At 48.2% G+C, this 19315-nt stretch overlaps 3 protein-coding genes across 3 annotated transcripts; 1 reads left to right on the top strand and 2 right to left on the bottom strand.

The window, feature by feature from the left end:
- Positions 1 to 14607: 14607 nt before the first annotated feature.
- On the bottom strand, positions 14608 to 17098 carry PtA15_13A347 (uncharacterized protein; the record flags this gene model as incomplete). The annotated part of the gene is made up of 15 exons (XM_053162535.1): positions 14608 to 14718; positions 14808 to 14960; positions 15042 to 15132; positions 15221 to 15354; positions 15445 to 15514; positions 15626 to 15629; positions 15718 to 15889; positions 15973 to 15989; positions 16069 to 16081; positions 16172 to 16236; positions 16329 to 16352; positions 16442 to 16475; positions 16550 to 16700; positions 16784 to 16835; positions 16900 to 17098. 15 exons carry the CDS (start codon positions 17096 to 17098, stop codon positions 14608 to 14610), a joined length of 1290 nt encoding a protein of 429 aa, XP_053026502.1.
- A 99-nt stretch (positions 17099 to 17197) lies between these two features.
- PtA15_13A346 (uncharacterized protein) lies at positions 17198 to 17446 on the bottom strand (the record flags this gene model as incomplete). Its single annotated transcript, XM_053162534.1, has 1 exon — positions 17198 to 17446. The coding sequence occupies one exon, from the start codon at positions 17444 to 17446 to the stop codon at positions 17198 to 17200; it is 249 nt and encodes an 82-aa protein (XP_053026501.1).
- Positions 17447 to 17829: 383 nt separating this feature from the next.
- Positions 17830 to 18966, top strand: PtA15_13A345 (uncharacterized protein; the record flags this gene model as incomplete). Its single annotated transcript, XM_053162533.1, has 2 exons — positions 17830 to 18269; positions 18348 to 18966. 2 exons carry the CDS (start codon positions 17830 to 17832, stop codon positions 18964 to 18966), a joined length of 1059 nt encoding a protein of 352 aa, XP_053026500.1.
- Positions 18967 to 19315: the final 349 nt, after the last annotated feature.

Raw genomic sequence — 19315 nt, 5'->3', positions numbered from 1 at the left:
CCTCCAACTTGTCCTCTTACTTGCAGTGTTCTGCTTGAAAGCCACTGAAGCAATTCCAGTGCATGGTTTGATGACAGAGAAAGGTTGGTGAACAAATCACAATCTTGTTGATGGGATTATGTTATACTCATATTTTCATTTCCCCAATAAATATAACTAACATTTATTATTAATTTTTACATACTGTAGAAGCAACCTTCAGTGATTACCAAAATGATATATTACGGGGCGGGTGAATTTCACAACCTATGCCTTTACACAGACAACCTCATGTAAAGGGTACAGTGTGTAAAACTACATCTAACTTTACTTGCATGCAATTTTACATTGACTTCGTCCACAATGACCTCATGTAAACACCCAACATGTAAATGGCAGAGTGCAAAAAAAAACCTGCACTCCCGCATTGGGTAATTTTACATCCTGTGCATGCACAACCTTGTTCCAAAGGCATGCAAATCCGCAGATTGACCCGTACAGAAACAGATTTGCAACCTTGTGAGAGAATGTGCACAGTTCATCCTCACCCATCCGGTCATTTCTCTCCAAATCCACCAACGCACCATCGCATTCACTGGCAATCTCTAGGTCCCCAACCGCGATCCCCACCCACCCTTTTGGATTGCACTTGTTGTATGGCGAGCTATAACTCAAAACAATCAAAGCATGCCGGTAAGTATTTCTCCCTCCTCTCTTATCCTCTGCAGACTGCTATTTCCCGTCCGTCACCATCTCAATCTACGAAACTCCTAGCCAACAATCTTTCTACCCGTTCAGCATACACAGTCTTTTCAATCAATACCTTTTTGCTGCAATACACGCTATACATCATCCCCATGGCCAAGAATCAAAAGAACAAGAACCCTATGCCGGAAACAACTCAGATCAATTTCAACTCCCCGCCTAATTTTGCTGAAACCATCAATCACCCAACGGCCCTTGTCAAAAAAACCAAGCGCCATAACTGGGAGATCCCCCACGGAATGGATTGGGACCACCAGACCTTTATCGACCACGACTGCATCCTTGACAAGCAGGGCTATCCTATATACCCCAACCGAGAAACAAAGTTTGTTCTCAAGCCTGGCAATCAGATCACCAACTTCGGTTCTGTCGGGTACTCTAAGAAGAACACCGTTGATAACCGTTCAGATGGCACATGGAAAGTGAGCCGCTTCCCGTGTCTAGGGGTTCTCCTGTGCAACAACGACAAATGTGATTACACCGGTCCTCCCCCCACTGGCTGTGGCAAAATCAAAGAGCTGCTTGATCAGTAAGTCCAGTTTACTATTTTCTCCGTTCATCACATCACATTTAGGGGTTTTTTCTTGCGCCTCAGGAAACCCCCGTGTGAAGGAAGCGCAGGACAGTGCCCCGGTACTGTATACTGGAAGAAGTGTGAGGGAACAATGGTGCGATTTGACATTCACAAGGAAACCGGTTGGGGTCTCATGCGGCATCACGGATACCACGACCACCCCTGGCCAACTGCAAAGAAGGCTGATCCCCTTGCACGAGCCGAGTTCTCCAACAAGGTTAAGAAGAACCCAAAAGCTAGTGCACTGGAATTGAAGGTAAGTTTCCCTCTGGTCCTCACCACAGCAAGTCAATTGACACCGTGGATTAACCTGTACAGGTCAGAGTTCCCAACCCCGATGATGTCAACCAACCATTTACCAGTGTGGTAGACATTCACGAATCATTTGGCAACTCAGATAGACTCCGCTACCTCCGCCGCGAAATCCTGCGCGAGTTAAACCTTGGCCCCGACAAGAACGGCGCAGGCATGGGGGACTTATTTATCCTGCAGATGTTTGAGTGGGACCGGTTGAGTACTTTTCTTGTCTTATCATTCTTAATTTCTTCCTCGATCTCCTGATTTCTAACTCACACTAATTATTCTCTCCTGCTACCCTAAAACTTGGCCTTCCAGCAAAGGATTGGAAATCATATCGGCATCATTCCGGGGTGGCAACGAGCACTTTACTTTCCAGACAAAGTGGATGTCCGAACGACTTCTAGCTCGATCAGAAGAAGGCAACCAACTTTACAGTGGTGGACTTCTTTCCGACGTCACATACAGGTTTTTTGAGAATGGATATCTCCTCACAACCTCGATGTATTGTAGTCGGATCAACCGATGGATACCCGTACAACTTAGCTGGATCCGAGGACTCACTGAGAGATACTATCAAACACACTTTTCCACCCTTTTCAGACAGTTTCTCATCCCCTCAATCCTGAAGGAGGAACGTGAGCAGCTCTTACAAAGTGTAGTTGATTTCTCTAGTGCTCAACGGAACGGGTTCATTGCCGCCTTTATGGAAGTATTCAACACCACCGACAAAGTTGCCATAGGTCACTTGAAGGGTTGCAGTCACCACTTCCAGGCCTCCGTTACTCGGATCAAGCGGAACCGATCGGTCATCATGGCTGACGAAGTTGTACGCACTTCTTTTCCTCCCCTGCATTTTCATTGCATCACTCATCAGGTGTTTTTACGTTTCACAGAAGCCATTTGAGAAAATGTGTCACAACCTTTTACTCACAAACTCCGCGGCAGGTCAGACACATGAAGAGAGGATTGACGAGATTCGACGCCGCTTCCCAAAGGTCAAGAAGTGGCTGGATTGGTGGACAATGGCAGACGTCGAAGCTACTTTGTTCCCCAGCCGACGTGTGATGCTCGAGGACTCCCCTGATGGCGAAGATGGTCTACCAAACACCACCAATGCTCAGGAGAGCATGCACCGAGTATACTATATGTTTAGGTAATTACTCCTTCCCATTGCCTTTTTATCCTTTAATGGAACTGATTTTTTTTGTTCATTTCACAGTGTTGGAAAGAAGCACCTGTTCCACAGGATGATTGAGCTGTATGGCTTTGTGATGGCGTTGGAGCGGGATTACCATGCTGTCATGCGAGGCATGCCTATTGAGTACGGAAACCGACCAAGGAAGCAGATTGATGTCAGTCAATCTATCGGCTGGACAAAACCCACAAAACGTCAGAGGGCTTTATTCAACGATGGAAGGGCCCCTGATACGACGGAAGAGCTTATTTCCGAACATCCTGAGAAACGCGCTAAAGGACGGCCTCCAAACACCCCTAACATCGACCGATCCCTCCATACCACCTTTGTATCCTACGCTGCGCCAAAGAAGGTTCACAAGCGATACGACTTCTTGAAGAACCGGTGTTGGTTAGTGGCAACACTCAAATCTCTCTTTGCAGTTTATAGCCCCCTTTGGCTCCAACAAACAGGTGGCAAGAAGAATGATCTGTTCTACAACCTCGTCTTGCATTTCTCATCTTGGTCAACCTTCGATCTAACTCCAAAGGGCTCCATCCGTTCCACACTCACCAACGGATCAAAATCATTATTTGATGTAGTCAACCAAATCAATCCGGCAAGCTTTGTACCGGGCCAGTTCTCCTCGGCAGACCGTTTCGTGGAAATGTGCATCGACCCCAGCAGCAATTCCTCAAGAGCTCTTCCATTGTTGTTCCAGGTCCACAAAGCTCGCGAATTCTCGTGTCCCACACATCCTGAAGCTGTTCAAAAACAGCATCACCGGGCGGAAAGAACACTGAACGGATTGAAGATCACTCCAGAGATGTTTCAACACAACCACCTTCAGCCATCAAATGTTACGGAGATTTTTACTCGGTGGACCACAACTGGCCTGTCAGGCATCACTGGGCTGCAGTGCCATGAGTGTAACCGCGACCTCAACAAAAGGAAAACAAAGAAGGCAGCTCCCACCGCCTCAAGTACCCCACGATACATGCACGAAAAATCAACATTATCTTGGGAGAACGGAAAGCCCCCGCTACACTTGTATGCTCACGTTGAACTTGCTACGATTCCCGACGACGATTCTCAGCTAGAATTCATGGCCAAGATTGATTGGCCATTTAATTTGACGTTGGCTGGCAAGGTCTATACTCTCATATCTCGCGGCTTTTGGGGCGGGTCACATTATTGGGGCAAGGTGTTGCGCCATGTCAACGGCATAACTGGCGTGTGGTTGCACAACGACCTGGAAAACGACGGACATGCAAGATTGATTAACCGTGTTCCTGGTAGTATCAGTGGGGCCCAACCAAATACCAGCTGGGTGATCTACTCCCGACGATGGACGCCCGAGGAGGATGTATTTGTTGATCAAAGCATTGCTAACATTGCTTGCGATAACCCCCGAGCAGGGCCAAACCTCCCATTTTCTCAAATGCGGGCGGTGTTATATTTGTCGTACTACACAGACCGACCAAGCGGGATCCATATCCAACCTCTGAAGGTGGTCTCCTCGGCGGTAGTTGATCCCAATCTTGCTACAGGAACACGTAAGTGGTGCTTTGCAGTTTGTATTTTTTTTTTAAAAAAAATTCTAATGATTCCTTCCCCTTCATTTGAGCGATGTAGAATCCTTCAAGAAACATTCCGAAGAAAGAGAAGCCCCACTGGAGGACGAGCAACCTGCCCAAGAGTCCGCGTCCCCCATAGAGGAACGACCCACCTTGAAGATAAGGATCAAGCGGGCGAAGAAAGTTCAGGTAGACGCTATACCCGTGGTGGCCCCTCCGGCTATCTTGCCGTTGCCATCACCGGCTACCAAAGTTGTGCGGAAAAAACGGGGTCGCGCAGGTGATCAAGACACTTTGGCTGGTGATCACGGCTCACCCAGTTTAGTTCCAGCTCTGTTGGCCGCTCCCTTGTCTTCCCTGCCAGCGACTGCACCGGCGCAACTAAACCCTGGTGCCAGTTCGAAACAAGTCCGTCCGACGAAGAAGATCAAGAGTGGCCCAGCTGGTTCAGCTACAATTCTCGCGGCCGCTCCCTTAGCTCCGCCGCCAGCGACTGCACCGTCGCGACTGAACCCTGGTGCCGGTGCAAAGCGTTTCCGTCCGACAAAGAAGGTTAAAAGGGGCGACTCAACTCCCGAAGTCCCTCCCGCGCCATCACCGGGTGGACCTAAGGTACTCAATGTGAAGAAGAAGGTGCCCTCGAAGGCGATTAAGAAACCATCAGCGTCTGGTTTCCAGCCTTGTCCTTTGGACGATGCGGACTGGGATCGAATTGAATCACACTATTGGAATTGGAAAGCGGTGGCCGAGGCCAAGGAGAAGGCAGGCAAGAAGGCGGTGGCCGAGGAGAAGGCAGGCGAGAAGGCGGTGGTCAAGGAGAGGTCGGGCAGGGAGGCCACTTCCGTAGCACCTACGCGGAAGTCTGCTAGGATAGTGCGGGGTGCTTTGGTCTAGCTCATTTCTTCGATTTTGTTTGCTGTTACATTTTTTTCTTGAATTGTTGGACGGTTTTTTTTTGGTTTTTTTTTCTGCTTTTTTTGCATCGCATGTAAATCTGCAGATTATGGATGTTAAGTTCCTTTTTTCCATGTTACAATTTTTACATGGTAGGAAGATACGATGTGAATTTCATTCTTTTTGGTAACTTCTTTAACTTTACACATGATCTCTTTTGCACGGGACATACCATGTCAGAGATGAATTGTGAAATTATGTTGTGACAAATATCAGTTGTACTTTTACATTGTGCCTTTTGCATGGGCTGGCTTTGCATGGGGTCTTATTTTGATGATCACGTGTAAAATTCAACCAATGCCCTCCATGATACAATTTTACATCGTATGGGATTTACGATGTGGATGCAGTGTAAAACATACATTGTAAAAATCAACATCCCCATATATTACATGTCCACCAGGCCTTAGATCCTGAATATTATAAAGAATCACCTGAAGAATATATTGAGAAAGTCCTGAACCCAATAAAGAGCACCCAATTCAAAAGAAAATGTAAGTTCTAATTAGATATGAAGCATTCAGTGAATTCCTGACCTACCAACTGAATGGAAACCCTCCTCTGAAACTTCAAATTAGTGCCAGAGCTTCCAGGATCTCAGGAAGAAAGAGAAAGTAAGAATCTCTGTTAGCATACAGTATCTACTCTTCAAAATCAACTAGAGCTGACTACTATAATGGGTCAGTTCTGATAAATCAGATTAAAAAGGATTTCAAGTCTCTTGGAGAAAATGTGGAGGCCAGTTTTCCCAAGATTGATAATTTAAGACCAGATGAGTTGGAAAACCAAAATAAATTCTTTGTTCCAGATTATCTTGAGTTGAAACACATCCATGGAAAAATAGCCATTCTGAAAGATAGTTGAGTGGCAAATTTGAAAGGAATATCCTCTACTCTTGTTATAAATCCAGAATATTACCCACCCATAATCATTCAAGTCATAACTGAGCCCAAAAGTGCTGAAAATGGGGATTTAAAACTACTTGTTGGCCAAATGGAAATGTGTGTAGAATCAACCTCACTTTTTTCAGGAGAATTATGCTTAATACTGGAACAAATTTCTGAAATTTGATGCTCTTTCTCAATCTCAATTTTTTTCTAGGGAGAATGTTGATCCTTTTTCTGTCACATCAACTACCAAAAATGAAGAAAATAGTTCAAAGACAGAAAGAAAAAGCAGTACTCCGGAAGAGAGTCTTAAAAAACCAGTGCCCTTAGCTGAAGATAACAAGCGGACTGTTATGGAAATGATTGGAAAGCAAGTAGCTGAAGAGACAATAGATATGATTAAGAAGAGCAGCCCAAAAGATTATCCTCCCAAGCAGGCAGAGGTCTCTATTCACAGGCTTGGATTCCAAGCACTTTATTTCATGTACAAGAATCATTTGATTACACAAAATGATTTTACCTCTCTATTTACAAAAGAGGCTTTAGATGAAGCTGTGGAAAACATGTTCCACAACTATATCTATGATCAACCAAATTTGTTTGGCACCAACTATTTAGAGTATTGCAATAATGTTTTCAAAAGCTGGTATGCATCACCAGAGAGAGAGATGTTTTCAGGTAGGCCAATTTTCACTTTCAACCCAGTATTGCTCTTTAAACTGAAATTTTCATTATTTCATTCCAATCACACTCAAAAATATCAAAGTTCTTCAAGCCACACAGCAAAGACTTTTCTCATTTTATTCATTAAAGCAGATATTCAGGAGGTACCATAAGCTATTTCCAAGCCAGAGGCATCCAGTTTGGGAAGCTGCAATGAAAGATATTGATAACAATTTATTTCAACAGGATCAACTTTTCAGAATTTTTGAAAAATTAAGATTGGTAAACAGAGCTGACCATGCATATGTATTTGAACAAATCAAGGCATTATTCCTGAAAATATATCATATGTTTGAACAGATTGAACAAATAGATACAAATGAAGAAGTTCAAAATGAGATATCGGTTCTCTTTCAATTGGTCAGATTTTTCAGGGAGAACTATCCAGAGTTGATGGATGTACATGTTGACCCAGAATTTGACCAGAAATACAATCTGATGGATGAAAGCAGTCAATTCCAGGGAAAATTAGATAACATTAAAATATATCTGGAGAGCAATTTTGGTCAAAACAATTTATCTCCCTTGGGTGTTGAATTCATTCCATCTAGCAGCAAAGTATCATTAATGCAACAACTGGGTGAATTGGATCTAATCTCAAAACATATCCAAACAGTTTTCTCAGAACATAACCTAGCCATTCACAAGATACTTGGAGGCGACCAACAGAATAGATACTGTAATCACCATAGAATCAAATCAAGGGTTGAATTAATTCAAACTAGGATAAAGGAATTGAAATATGAATTATCCAGAAAAGCAATTTTGAGATTGTTTAATTCATTGACAGCGTTGTCAAAACCTTCTCTATTTTTTTTTTCATAAGACTTGTGTTGGATTTTTGACTCCACTCTTCTTTCTTCATTGCCTTCTGCCTCACTCATCTCATCCAAGATTCATTCTGTTCAATCTGCTTGTGCCTGTCTCACCTTGGTGGTCTTTTAATACATGGTCATGCATCTTTTCTTACTGATCCTGTTGGCATCAATGCCTGCTTATAATAGACTGATTGCTGATGAGATGAATCATCCTGAGACTGAGACAGCAGAACACAAAGTGAGAGAGTTTGTGGAAGGATAAGGAAAGGACTTCCATGTCTCTGAAACTACAAGATGTCACAGACTGTGACATGGGAGAGAAAGGTTGGAAGCAGATAGGAAAGAATAACACAAGAAACACCACACCTCAACACCCCCGCTTGCTGACAACCCTAAAGAGAGAGAAAGAGAAAAAGAAGAAGAAAAGATGGGATGGAAGAAGCAAGATAGGGAAAGGGGAGACAGTGTTAGAAAATGTCAGATTTGGGCTTAACCCCGAATCAAAGGAAACGCAAGAAGTCTAAACCTAACCCTAAAAGGGGCCATGGTGAGTCAGCGCGACCTTCAGGCGCATGATGCATGCTGCTCCCAGGTGGTTGGAATGTGCGAAAGCTAATTCCTACGCTCCCCTCTCTACAGCCACGTCAACAATTGACAAAGAGCCCAAGCAACCCAAGCACGACAGGCAACCTACCAGGTAAGCATGCATGCTGGGATTGTCATAGCTAGGACGAGAGTCGGTGCTGATCGGGATGATTTTCTCATGATTCAGCTCACTCGCATCCGACGCCACATCAGACCTATTAGGTTCCAGCCTCCGCAATAGGATCACCAACCCCGTAATCGGCAGTAAGTCCATCGCGGCAGAGCCCTCATACAAGCAGCGCAGAACTGACAGTTGTACTGTACTGAATATTAGACAACTGCAGTTCCGGCGCTCTTGCAGCTCGTATATCAGGGACCACTGAGAATCAGGCCCAACAAGTCTAACATGAGATTCTTCTCACTCAGCTCACCGCTACGGGAGCCCAGTTACTGATGTTGACTACAGTCGCTTCAACTTTAGATCCTCAGGATTTCCAGCTGCTTTGCAGCCCAAGCTTTCTATAGAATCTTATCTATCTTTTAGTACCAGAGCGGATCTGCTCCTAGTTACATTTGTTATTTCTTAATTCTCTATCTCTGTGTCTGACAGATTGATCCATATCTAACACAAGTAATTTATCCTAGTCTTGTGAATTTTATCAGAAAACACCAAAGCGTGCGCGGTGATCCTCTAGAAGAACCTGGTTGAGCAGCTTGGTGAGCATGTTGGCAAGCATATCCTTGGTTGACACATGTAGGACTGAGATTTTTCTGCTGTTGAAGCACTTGCGGGCAAAGTGGTATTGTGAATTGATGTGCTTGGTGCGCGCATGATGTTCGGGTTCTTGGCTAAAGCTTCCGCACCGGCATTATCAACATGGAGTGGGATGGATGTAGAGGGGCGCAGCTTTAGTTTGGTGAGTACATACCGGAGCCACAGCCCCTCCTTGCACGCGTTGGACATCACTTTGTACTCCGCTTCCGTGCTTGAGAGGGAAATGTTGGCCTGTTTTTGGGACTTCCAGGAAAATGTGACATTGCCAAGACAGTACGTGTACAACAAAGTGGACCATCTGTTGTGACAATCCTCTTCCCAGTCCGAGTCTGAGAGTCCAGCGCAAGTCAGTGAACCACCCAGCCGTAACCGGAGATCCGTGGTGGAGATTAGATAGTGAAGCACTCACAGAGCTGCTTGCCAGTGCTCTTCTGGGGATCACACAGGAATTGGGAGAGGTGATGTACTGCAAAGGCAATGTCCGTGCGGGTGCACTGAGAGGCCCTGAGAAGAGCGTCTATGAGTTGAGGATACTAGGGCCCGGAGGCAGGCTGCTCAGCAGACTTTTGCGGGACTAGATCTTTGAATGCTGAGTCTGTTGGGGGTCAAACGGAGATAGCAGAATTTGACAGGAACCTGTTTTGAAGATTGGATATCTAATGTGGTTGGGAAATGGAGAGGATCTGGTGTTCTACGTCTCAATCAATCTTCATGGGGAGGAAATGGTGTAGCTCCTTGTCCGCCCCAATCTTGAACCACTTACCCAGGTTTTCTATGAGCTGGTCAACAAACAGAGGTTCACCAACAACTGCTAGATCGTTGACATGGACCGTCACGGCACCAGCCAGAGAGCCACTTTTGATGACGAAGTAAAGGGTTGGATGGTATCTGGACTGAGTGAGGCCTGCTTGCAGAAGTTTGATGTTCCATTTGCGCTACGCGCCGCAGAGCGCAGGAGGTGATCTAAGTATGTTAAATCCACAGTTTCATGGAAATTGGGTTCATGGGTTCACCCTCCCCCTTTCCCAAAAGGCCCCAAAAGGGGCCTGCCAGTGGCACAGTGGCCAACTTGGCAATATTTCCCACAGTTCCCTTCTTCCCAGGCAGAAGTATGTTTGACTTTGCTGCCGTGTGAATTAAATTTTAAGTCCCCAAACATTAATGCCTCGGACTGATCCCCCAATTCATGAACCATGAATGAAAAGGGACCGGATTCTCCCACCTCTGCCTGTTGCAAATGCAAGGGGAGAGAGGTGGGCAAATGGTTGGTTAAATAAATTGCCCAGCCTGAGCAAGTGCAACAGGGGAGTAAAATTTACCTCAACCTGTGCAAGTGCAACAGGGGAGGTTTTTTCCTTCTTTGTGTGATGAATGTTTTGACCCACCTTTGCAAGCGCAGCAGGGGGAAAAGATAAGACATAATCAGCCTGCGCAAGCGCAACAGGGGATTGAGATAAAAGATTAAAGCCCTCAAACCTTTGCAAATGCGAAGGCGGAGAGTGTTAACCGACGGATCGTGCTCAACCTCCACAACTGCGAGAGGGGAACTCGACCCGTGAAGGTCCAGCCCCCGTCGAGGCGCCTTTATTTATTGTCTACCTCCCCTCGCTCCTCTTTTTTTCTCTAGATCAACAGCGCACACATGTTTCAATAAGTCTAGGAGTCCTCCCCATTTTGGGGTACTCCAACACTGCAAATCTTTACAGTCGCGTGGCGCTGTCCGAGACAAGCGACTGGGACCCTTCAAACAAAACAAAACAAATCAGAACTTCGCCTTTAGATGACCTGCACACTTTTTTGTTGTTATGGATGTATATGTTCACACCCGGGCCAGAACCGCTTTTGGCCAAGGCGGGTCTTTTTTGACGGTTCTCCCTCTCGAAGATGCTGCGCCTTTGCTGTACCTTCCTAAACCACGAGAGGCTTTGACTGTCACGCAGCTTTGTACAGGGAAATACCGCTTCCCAGGTCATGAGGGTATTGTTGCTGGTAGTGATCCCTCAATCACGAAGGCCGAGCTGCTTCTTGTGCATCCCCAGGAGTCCTGCCGATCCCGCCCGCCCGCTACACAGGCCACCAAAACCTCCTCGGCCTGCTCATACTTGCCCAATGCTGTTTGCTTCGCCTCCGGCCACGGCTTTTCACAATGGAGTGAAGGCTCTAGAACCCAGCTGTTGAATACTACCTGACAAGGTAGAGGGCCCTGTGGCTGCAATCATGTATCTCACACACTTCGCCGAGGTCTAAAACCACTCGCCCACCATCATTGAGAATAGCCCCCCCCCCCCCCCCCTTCCTCCTTGAACTAAGCCTGACCCCCAGGAGGGGGAGGAGAAGTAGGCCGGTCATCGAGAGGAGCGATGACCAGAACCCGGTCATCGAGAGGAGAAACACACCTCTCGGTGACCGGGACCAGACCGTTCATACATTGAGGGGATCAAGTGCTCCTCTCGATGGGTCCGTTTTCCAGTCATCGAGAGGAGTCAAGACTCCCCTCAATGACCGGAGCGAACTGTTCATCACTCATCTCGTTGAATGGTTCGCTCCGGTCATTGGGGGAGTGTTTCTCCTCTCAATGACCGGGTCTGTTCCGGTCATCAAGGAGATTAAGTAATCCTCTTGATGACCGGATCTGCTTGGTCATCGAGTGGATTAAGTACTCCTCTTGATGACCGCAACGGACCCGGTCATCGAGCGGAGTACTTAATTGCCTCGATGACCGGTCTGCTCCCGGTCACCGAGAGGTGTGTTTCTCCTCTCGATGACCGGTTTTGTTCTGGTCATCGAGAGGTGTGCTTCTCCTCTCATTGACGGATTCCGTTCCAGTCATCAAGAGGTGCGTTGACCCCTCTCAATGACCGCAACGGACCCGGTCATCAAGAGGAGTGCTTAATCCCTTAGATGACCGGTGATTTGCACTCCACATGTGTGCTGGCCGGTCGTCGGGGGAGTGTGTATCCTCCGCACTGTGGGCCTGCGCCGGCCGTCGGCACGGCACAGCGGCTGACTTCTGCCCCTCGAACTATGTTTTTGAGGGGCTGTGTCCCCAGGTCATTTGTGGCAGGTTAGATATCCCCGGGGGAGAGTCACCGGGGGATCCAGCTCATTAATGGGTATTTATTTTTCACCCTTGTCTTGTGTGAAAGTGAGTGTCCCAAAATTTCCAAAAGAATTGTTGGAGGGGGCGGGGGGGGGAAATCTCTTCTGCCGCATGGCAGAAAAAAAATGAGAATTTTATGGTTTTTCATCTGCAGTGCACAATTAAGCGTTTTGAGCTTCCGCGCACTATGGCCGGGATGTTGAGTGGACGCCCCCTGCAGTGCGCAAAGAGTTTTTTGTGCACAAAGTACATCCATATTTCTTTTAGAGTGCGCGTCATTTGTCCTGTAGGAACACATGTAACTGAACTACTCTCTGAATCACATTCACAAAGGAATGAAGTTCAATGCCAGATTCCTCTGTTTTCTTCAGCCTCAGAACTGTCAGGGGCCTTGTCCGTGTTATTTAATTACTGGTTCATACAGCTGTAGTGAAACCTTCTCTTTCTCAGAAATTGTGTCCAGGAACAGTGCGGGTATGACTGAGGCTCATCAGGCTTTCTGTCCATTCCTAGCAATGGTGTCTGTAACATACCAGGATGGGGTTGGATATTTATTGTCTGTTGCATCTCTCAGCAAGGCATTCTTCTACACATCAATTCTCCATAATCTCTATACTGACATGGTTCCAAATTTCAACACATAACCACAGATTGATGGCATTTTTACAACTCTGTGTGGATTAATAGTTTTTTTATTTTTCCTTCCACAATAAAAACATGTAAATTTTCAACCCTGAAGCAAAGAAGGTGAGAGTCAGCCAGTGTATGCAAATTGTTGGCAGGTGATGTGAGGCAACCTCATAGTGTCTTGTATATTTCCCTACAGCATCATGACAATTCAATTGGATCAGGATATACCATTGGAAACCCAGGGATCCAAAGAGAAGTTCTTGTAGTACCAAGTGGGTTGCACACTCAGAATTCCAGGTGTGCTTCACTGCACATAGCAAAACCTTTCACCATTGTCATGACTACACCCCTCTTTGAAGAGACCCCAGACTTTTTTTACCATATGTTGTCATTATGGTCATTCTTGGTCTCAAGAGTGCAGTAATCCAGCTTGATGTTTCCACTGGCATATTACCTGATTAGGATAAGAGATTTTTTGTATGAGAAAATAACACTACTTGAAAATTGATTATGCTGTGAATATTTTTCAAAAACTTTTGGGGTGGTGGGATAATTTGGTTCTCCATTTGTTGGCTATCATCCATCATGTTTTTTGAAGTGAAATTTTGATCTTGCTGCTATTCAGATATGTACATGTTTTTGACAATAATTCCTCCTTCAGTATCCATTTCTTTACACAAAAGAGGTGGGGGGGGGGGGGGGTTGTGGTTTAGGGTATGTTACCCTCTTTCCCCAAAGGTGCAGCGGCGTAGCCGCTTTGAACTCTAGTATTTCATATGCAACAAGGGTTTCTGGTGGCTCTAGTGCGGGCCACAGATGGTATTGTTAGCTCTCAACGAGTAATAATGTCTCTATAATAATGACTCTATGAGGTTTTACAAGTTGTCACAATGGCTTGTGATACGTAGCCGGCTGCCATAATGAAAGCAGGCTTCTAGAATTCTCTCCAAGAATAAGGTCTTGTCTAGTCCCACCCATCCAGGATCTCTTGAGATCATTTTCCCAGCAAACGGTGCACCCAGTGAAGAGTCTACAGAGACGCATACATCAACCTCCTCCAAGTCCCATCCTCAGACTCTTTTCATTGAAAACAAAGTGATGTGCCGGTTGCAGATAGCTTAATGTCTTGTGGACTCTTGAACTTACCTAACATTCTGTAAAAAAAGCAAGCAAGCAATGTTCACTGCAAGAAAAACTCAACAAACTGCCAGCACTTGACATGCAGAAACTCAAAGGAAGCTTGGGGTGATCATACTCAAGCCTTTCTCAAAGGATATTTCAAGCAAGCTTCCATGCACAGTCACTGTCCACATTCATGAAAGGGTATGATGTAATCACGAGGAGTTCCAATGGCAGCTACACTGGAGTATGCCAGATGCCAACCGCTGGCAGTCTCTTGAGCTTGTTTTGTAGTGAGCTATAGTCTATTTCCTGGAAGGGAGAGGAGGAGGATGATGCGATAAATGGCGACAATGAAATCAACAAGCAAGAGTAGTGATGTATCCACAACGACGTCTATACGAGATATCTCTGGGTGCGCAATCCAGCTAGCATGCGATGAGAGGAGAGTGTGACGATGAGGATACAGTGCTATACAAAAAAGGGCCAACGCATCGTATTAAGAGCGGTATCCCCCGTCCAAAACAAGAGAGCATCCGTGTTCCCGGCGAAGAAGCAGAAAGCAGATGCATGTAGATAGGGGCAAGTGGCTTGAAGCGTTGTCGGCGCGATGGGTGAAGAATGTGGCCGGCATCGATCGCCGGATTCTATGGGTTTGCCCTGATTTCGTCGATCCATTCGACGATGTCGTCCAGGATTTTCTGACGGGGCTGGTCGTCCTCTTCATCTCTGCCGATCCTCATCATGATGTGTTCAACCTACACGTCCACAGAGAGATCGCGAGACAAAACCCGGGACACATCAAAGGCGCGCCTTTTAGACATACGAGACAAGGAGGGGGACGAACGAAAGGGTAGATCTTGATCGATTTCTTGGTCGACCGAGATTGTTCGAAGAGGGTTATGCTTCCGCTGGGGTTGGTCACTCGATCACTCCCTCCATGCATGATTTGGAACGAGACGACAAGGTCGGCGAGATGTTCGTTGGTGAAGTCAAGTGCCTAAACTCCGTTTTATTTCCCGCATCAGCTTTTTTTGGTCGGATGAAGTGAAGAAGAGGCCTTGAGCGGAAAGATGGATACCTTTAGGATCTTCAACCCGGTCGAGATTCTCAAGTTGCCGGTGTAGCTCTGTGGATCGCACCTGAACTGGTCCTCAAACCAGGAATCTGGCCTACCGTCCCGAAGGAATGTCAGTCATCCAAAGTAAAGTAAATAAATGTTTTGATGATCAAAGAATCAAGTCGATGAGATTGACGCACGTGTTTTTGCCCTTGTTGGCATTCGCAAGCGGCATTCTACCGGCAAACCGAGACACGGCTCTAGCGAAAAGCTCGACCACATATGCCGGTCTTGAGTCTGGTGCTATGGCCAGCATTGGACATAGTGGTATCAACTGGGTCGACAATGTACATGAAAACCCCAGCTAGTCAGAAAAAAATGATACTTTAGGGGAAGGATCCGGGTGGCCTGCGGCACCACTCACGCCAAGCAGTTTCGGTTGCGGGAGGCCTCGGATCACCGGGCGACTTTTGACCGCCGGCGAGTGGTACAAGCTTCGAAGAAGAGGAAGAGAAACGATCAGTTGGATGAGCCTTATGATCTACGCATCCAGAATTTCAGGGCCAGAGAGCCGCCGCCGATTGGACAACAGCCGGTGAACTTACAGGCCTAAGATGAGAAACGACGGGTCGCGGTGTGGTCAGCAAATGAGTGAGGCCACGTGGGACTGGTGGAGACGGGCGGAGAGACAACGGACCATACAGGACGGTCGTAAACCCGCCCATGCTCTGGCCAGCCACGATCACGGGCCGTTGGGCACGACCCGCAGCCGAGTCCCGCTTGATGATGTCCGCCAGGACAGCATGGACAGCATGCGCCAGACAGTCCAGGTTAGTCAAGTATGCATGGAAGCCAGTACTGCGGCCATGCTGAGATTTAACAGTTTTTTTTTTCGGCAGATGATAATTAGCTGATAAATAAGGGTTCTCATGGGGGGATTGCGTGTGCTTACTGATGGGAGATCTGGGACTGTTGTCCAGAGTTCGGTCAGCTGGGGGTTTCTCATCAAGGGTCTCTCCGACCATGCAAGAGCCACTCTGGGACGCACCAATCAATCTATACTGATACCCAGGATTTTCAAAGCCGAACAATCAAGAATCAAATGAGCAATGCGTATCAATGGATTATCCCAGGGGCAGAGTGTTACTGACACCTGCGTCCAAGAACTTGCGGGCGTTTCTGGAAAAAGTGCCTCCGTATTCACAGATGCCGTGGCCTAGATCAGACATAGGATACTACGTTTGAATGGAAAAGATTGCAGGTGGCTTCTTGTGTGCCATGAATGGTAGACTTGAATCTCGTGCCTACAATACAATAAGTCGAGTTCGACACCTTCACCATGCCAAAAAGAAGAGTATCATGACAATCAGATTGAGGTATCCTGAATGCACATTGAAAAAGTGGTGCAATATCTTGCGTACCTGTACGCTTTGACGCCTCCTCGTCCCACCACACCTATGAATGACATGTAAGAATGTGTCGGACAGAGCGATGGAAAACTTCAAGGGCGAAAGACTGGAGGATCTGACCTGGTACCAAACCCACTGGGAGGTCTTGTCTTCGACCGGCTCAGCCACGAGCCCGTCGCCTCGATCCTTCAGAAACACCCGTCCATCCCAGCAGGTGATTTTCTTGTCGTCCCGGATCAGCTTTTCACTCGGGGAAAAGGGCAGGGAATACCTGGCGAAAGGGCAGAGCGTTTGGATTCAGTGTCGATCGTTTGCGGATGGACGAAGCTTGAGAGAGCATATCTGGCGAAGCACCTTCCGTATGTGGGGTCGTCGTTTGTGCGAAGACCGACGCTTTCCAACAGGGCTGCACGGGCCAGATGTCTCAGCCGCGGAGGAGATCACGGGTTGATGAGAAAGCACACACGAACGATTAACGAAGACGAATTTCCAGATGGGCAGCAAGTCGACCGGCCGCGGGGTCTGTTTCCAGTACCATTCCTGGTCCTCGGGTATCGGCCAAGCCGACGCGGACGCCGATGTGCCGTACTTCTGCACGAACGCTTCCCGGGCCGCTTGTTGCTCGGCGCCGGATGGAATGAGCTTCGCCACTTCACTCGTCGTGATCATGTCTAGCCAACGATGTATGTATGAGAGTATTCTCGTCGGGTGGATACTCACGCTTTCCGAGGTATTGAGAAGGTTATGTATGTCTTCGTTTCCAATCTATCACCAAGCTCCAGAAAGAAACAGGCTTGGACTCACCGGTGGGACCACTTGGAGAAGCCAATGATGGGATAGGAGGAGAGCGACCTTCCGGGGGGTTTTCAGCCGTTCTTTGGCGGTTGGTGATCGGATCGGAAAGTTGCGTATGATCCAGCGGGACAGGGAGGAGATCGAATCTCCTGGATGGTCTGGGCCATCTCGGCCGGCGGAGTTCATGCCCGCGCCACCCACGGGGCCGCCCGGAGTCAACATGGCACTGCTCTTTCTCAGCCCTCCTCCGCCTAGACACCATGGCTGCACGAGGTGGACAACGATGCATGCTGGGTGGCTCCCTCCAAAGGCCGGCTCACCGCTCCCCAAGCTCCACTCAAGCCAGTCGTGTATGTACTTGACTTGAGCTCAGACTGTAGAATGGAACTGGCCCCGTCTCGAATTCTGTTGTTTCTCCAGCCAGATCCGCCCAGTTTCCCTGCCGCCCTTCGCTTCTCTCTGAAGCTAGTGCTGCCTGGATAACGCAATCCGCCACCAAGGCACAGATGCTGTAGCTGGGCCCTTGTTTCCGGTATCCAGCCCGTCTTTTGTGAAGGGCAGTTCGTTTTGATAGTGCACACTAAAACAAAGCTTTGTCCGTTGGGATGTTGGCCGTGTATATAAACCGTCTGGCTGCGTGCTATGTCGTGGAATCCACCCCCAGCAATCCTTTCACCCTGATCTGCACCCCCTTCGACCAGATATCCCAGAACCCCATCCTTTGTCGTTCGCAAACACAGCACACAACTCCCAGCCCCGCTCCACAAACCTGCTCATCCTCAACGCCTCTTTTTATCCGACAACATACAATGAATCCCCAATCATCGTCCAAGGCAAGCCAAGAGCCAGCCAGACCACGCGCCGACTTGACCACCCACTTCTACGATGGGGAAGACGAGCGACTCGTCCTCAGCTGGATCGAAGTGACCAAACTCTTCAAAAACAGACCCCGGCCAACCGACGAGGTGTTTTGGTCCACCCTGGCGGCCGTCTTCAACTCCCATTTCTTCGGCTTCAAGCGGTCTGAAAAGGTGCTACAAACAAGGTACCTATGCACCGCTTTTCCCAGCCACCACCAACAGTCCAGACTAATTTTTGCGTCTCTGTCTGTGATGGTGCCTAGATGGGAGCAGGTTCGAGAAGACACTCTCACCTTCTCCGCGTACTATCGGGAGGCCAAGGCCTCTGGCCAAAGCGACAGAACCGAGGCAGGGCTGATCGACAAAGCGATGGAGATGTTCCAGGCCCGGCATGGCCGCGCGTTCGGACTCAAGATCGAGTGGCATTACCATCTGCGCTACCTGCCTGGATGGAGGGAAGGCGAGGCCGAGGAAGCGGCAGCTGGAGGCGCCGGACCCGGGGGAGGAGCGTCCGCAGATGCGGCCCGCGCCCGGACTTCCTCGGACACCATCCGCGAACACCCTCCGCACACTGGCTCTCGGCCTCCAGCTGGACCGGCCGGGCTGGCCCAAAGACGCGGGCCGGATCTCGCCGACGAGGCCGCGCTCGACGCCCTCGAGGCCGCCAACGAGCGCGAGAGTCTGCGGATGGACGCGGCCCGGCTGCAGATCGAGCAAGACGCCGCGGACTGCCAGCTCATGCAGAAAGACCTCGCCCGGCTGCCCGACGACGAGGCCCGGCAGTTCTTCAGCCTCAAGAAACAGGCCATCCTTGCGAAGCTCCAGGCCGCCGCGCCCAGGCCCTCGGCCTCCTTGGCGCTGGTGCCCAGGCCGGCCATCTAGGTCGCTGCCCGGGACAGCGGACCAGCAGCCGGTCGCTTCTGCTCCGTTTCTTTGGCCGTTATCCATCTCAACTGGCCAGATGGAACAATCCTGCTTCTTATGGTCCAATCGAACGGCCGCCTCATCAGCTATTTTTCCCGATCCTCCTGTTCTCCTTTCCTTTCTTTCTCTTCGAGGTTCATCATTTCATATCTCCAGACGCGCCAACCGCAAGCCCATCTTTTTTTTCGAATTCCCGCGCGCCCCACGCATGAAGGAGGCACAAGAGTTACACACATGTCTGATTTTACGAGTTGTACTGTTTGCTCTCAATTTGATTTCTATTGCAGTGCTACTCACACAAGACTCA

Source organism: Puccinia triticina, chromosome 13A, assembly GCF_026914185.1.
Source record: "Puccinia triticina chromosome 13A, complete sequence".
NCBI lineage: Eukaryota > Fungi > Basidiomycota > Pucciniomycetes > Pucciniales > Pucciniaceae > Puccinia > Puccinia triticina.
This window is presented reverse-complemented; position numbering and strand designations above follow the sequence as displayed.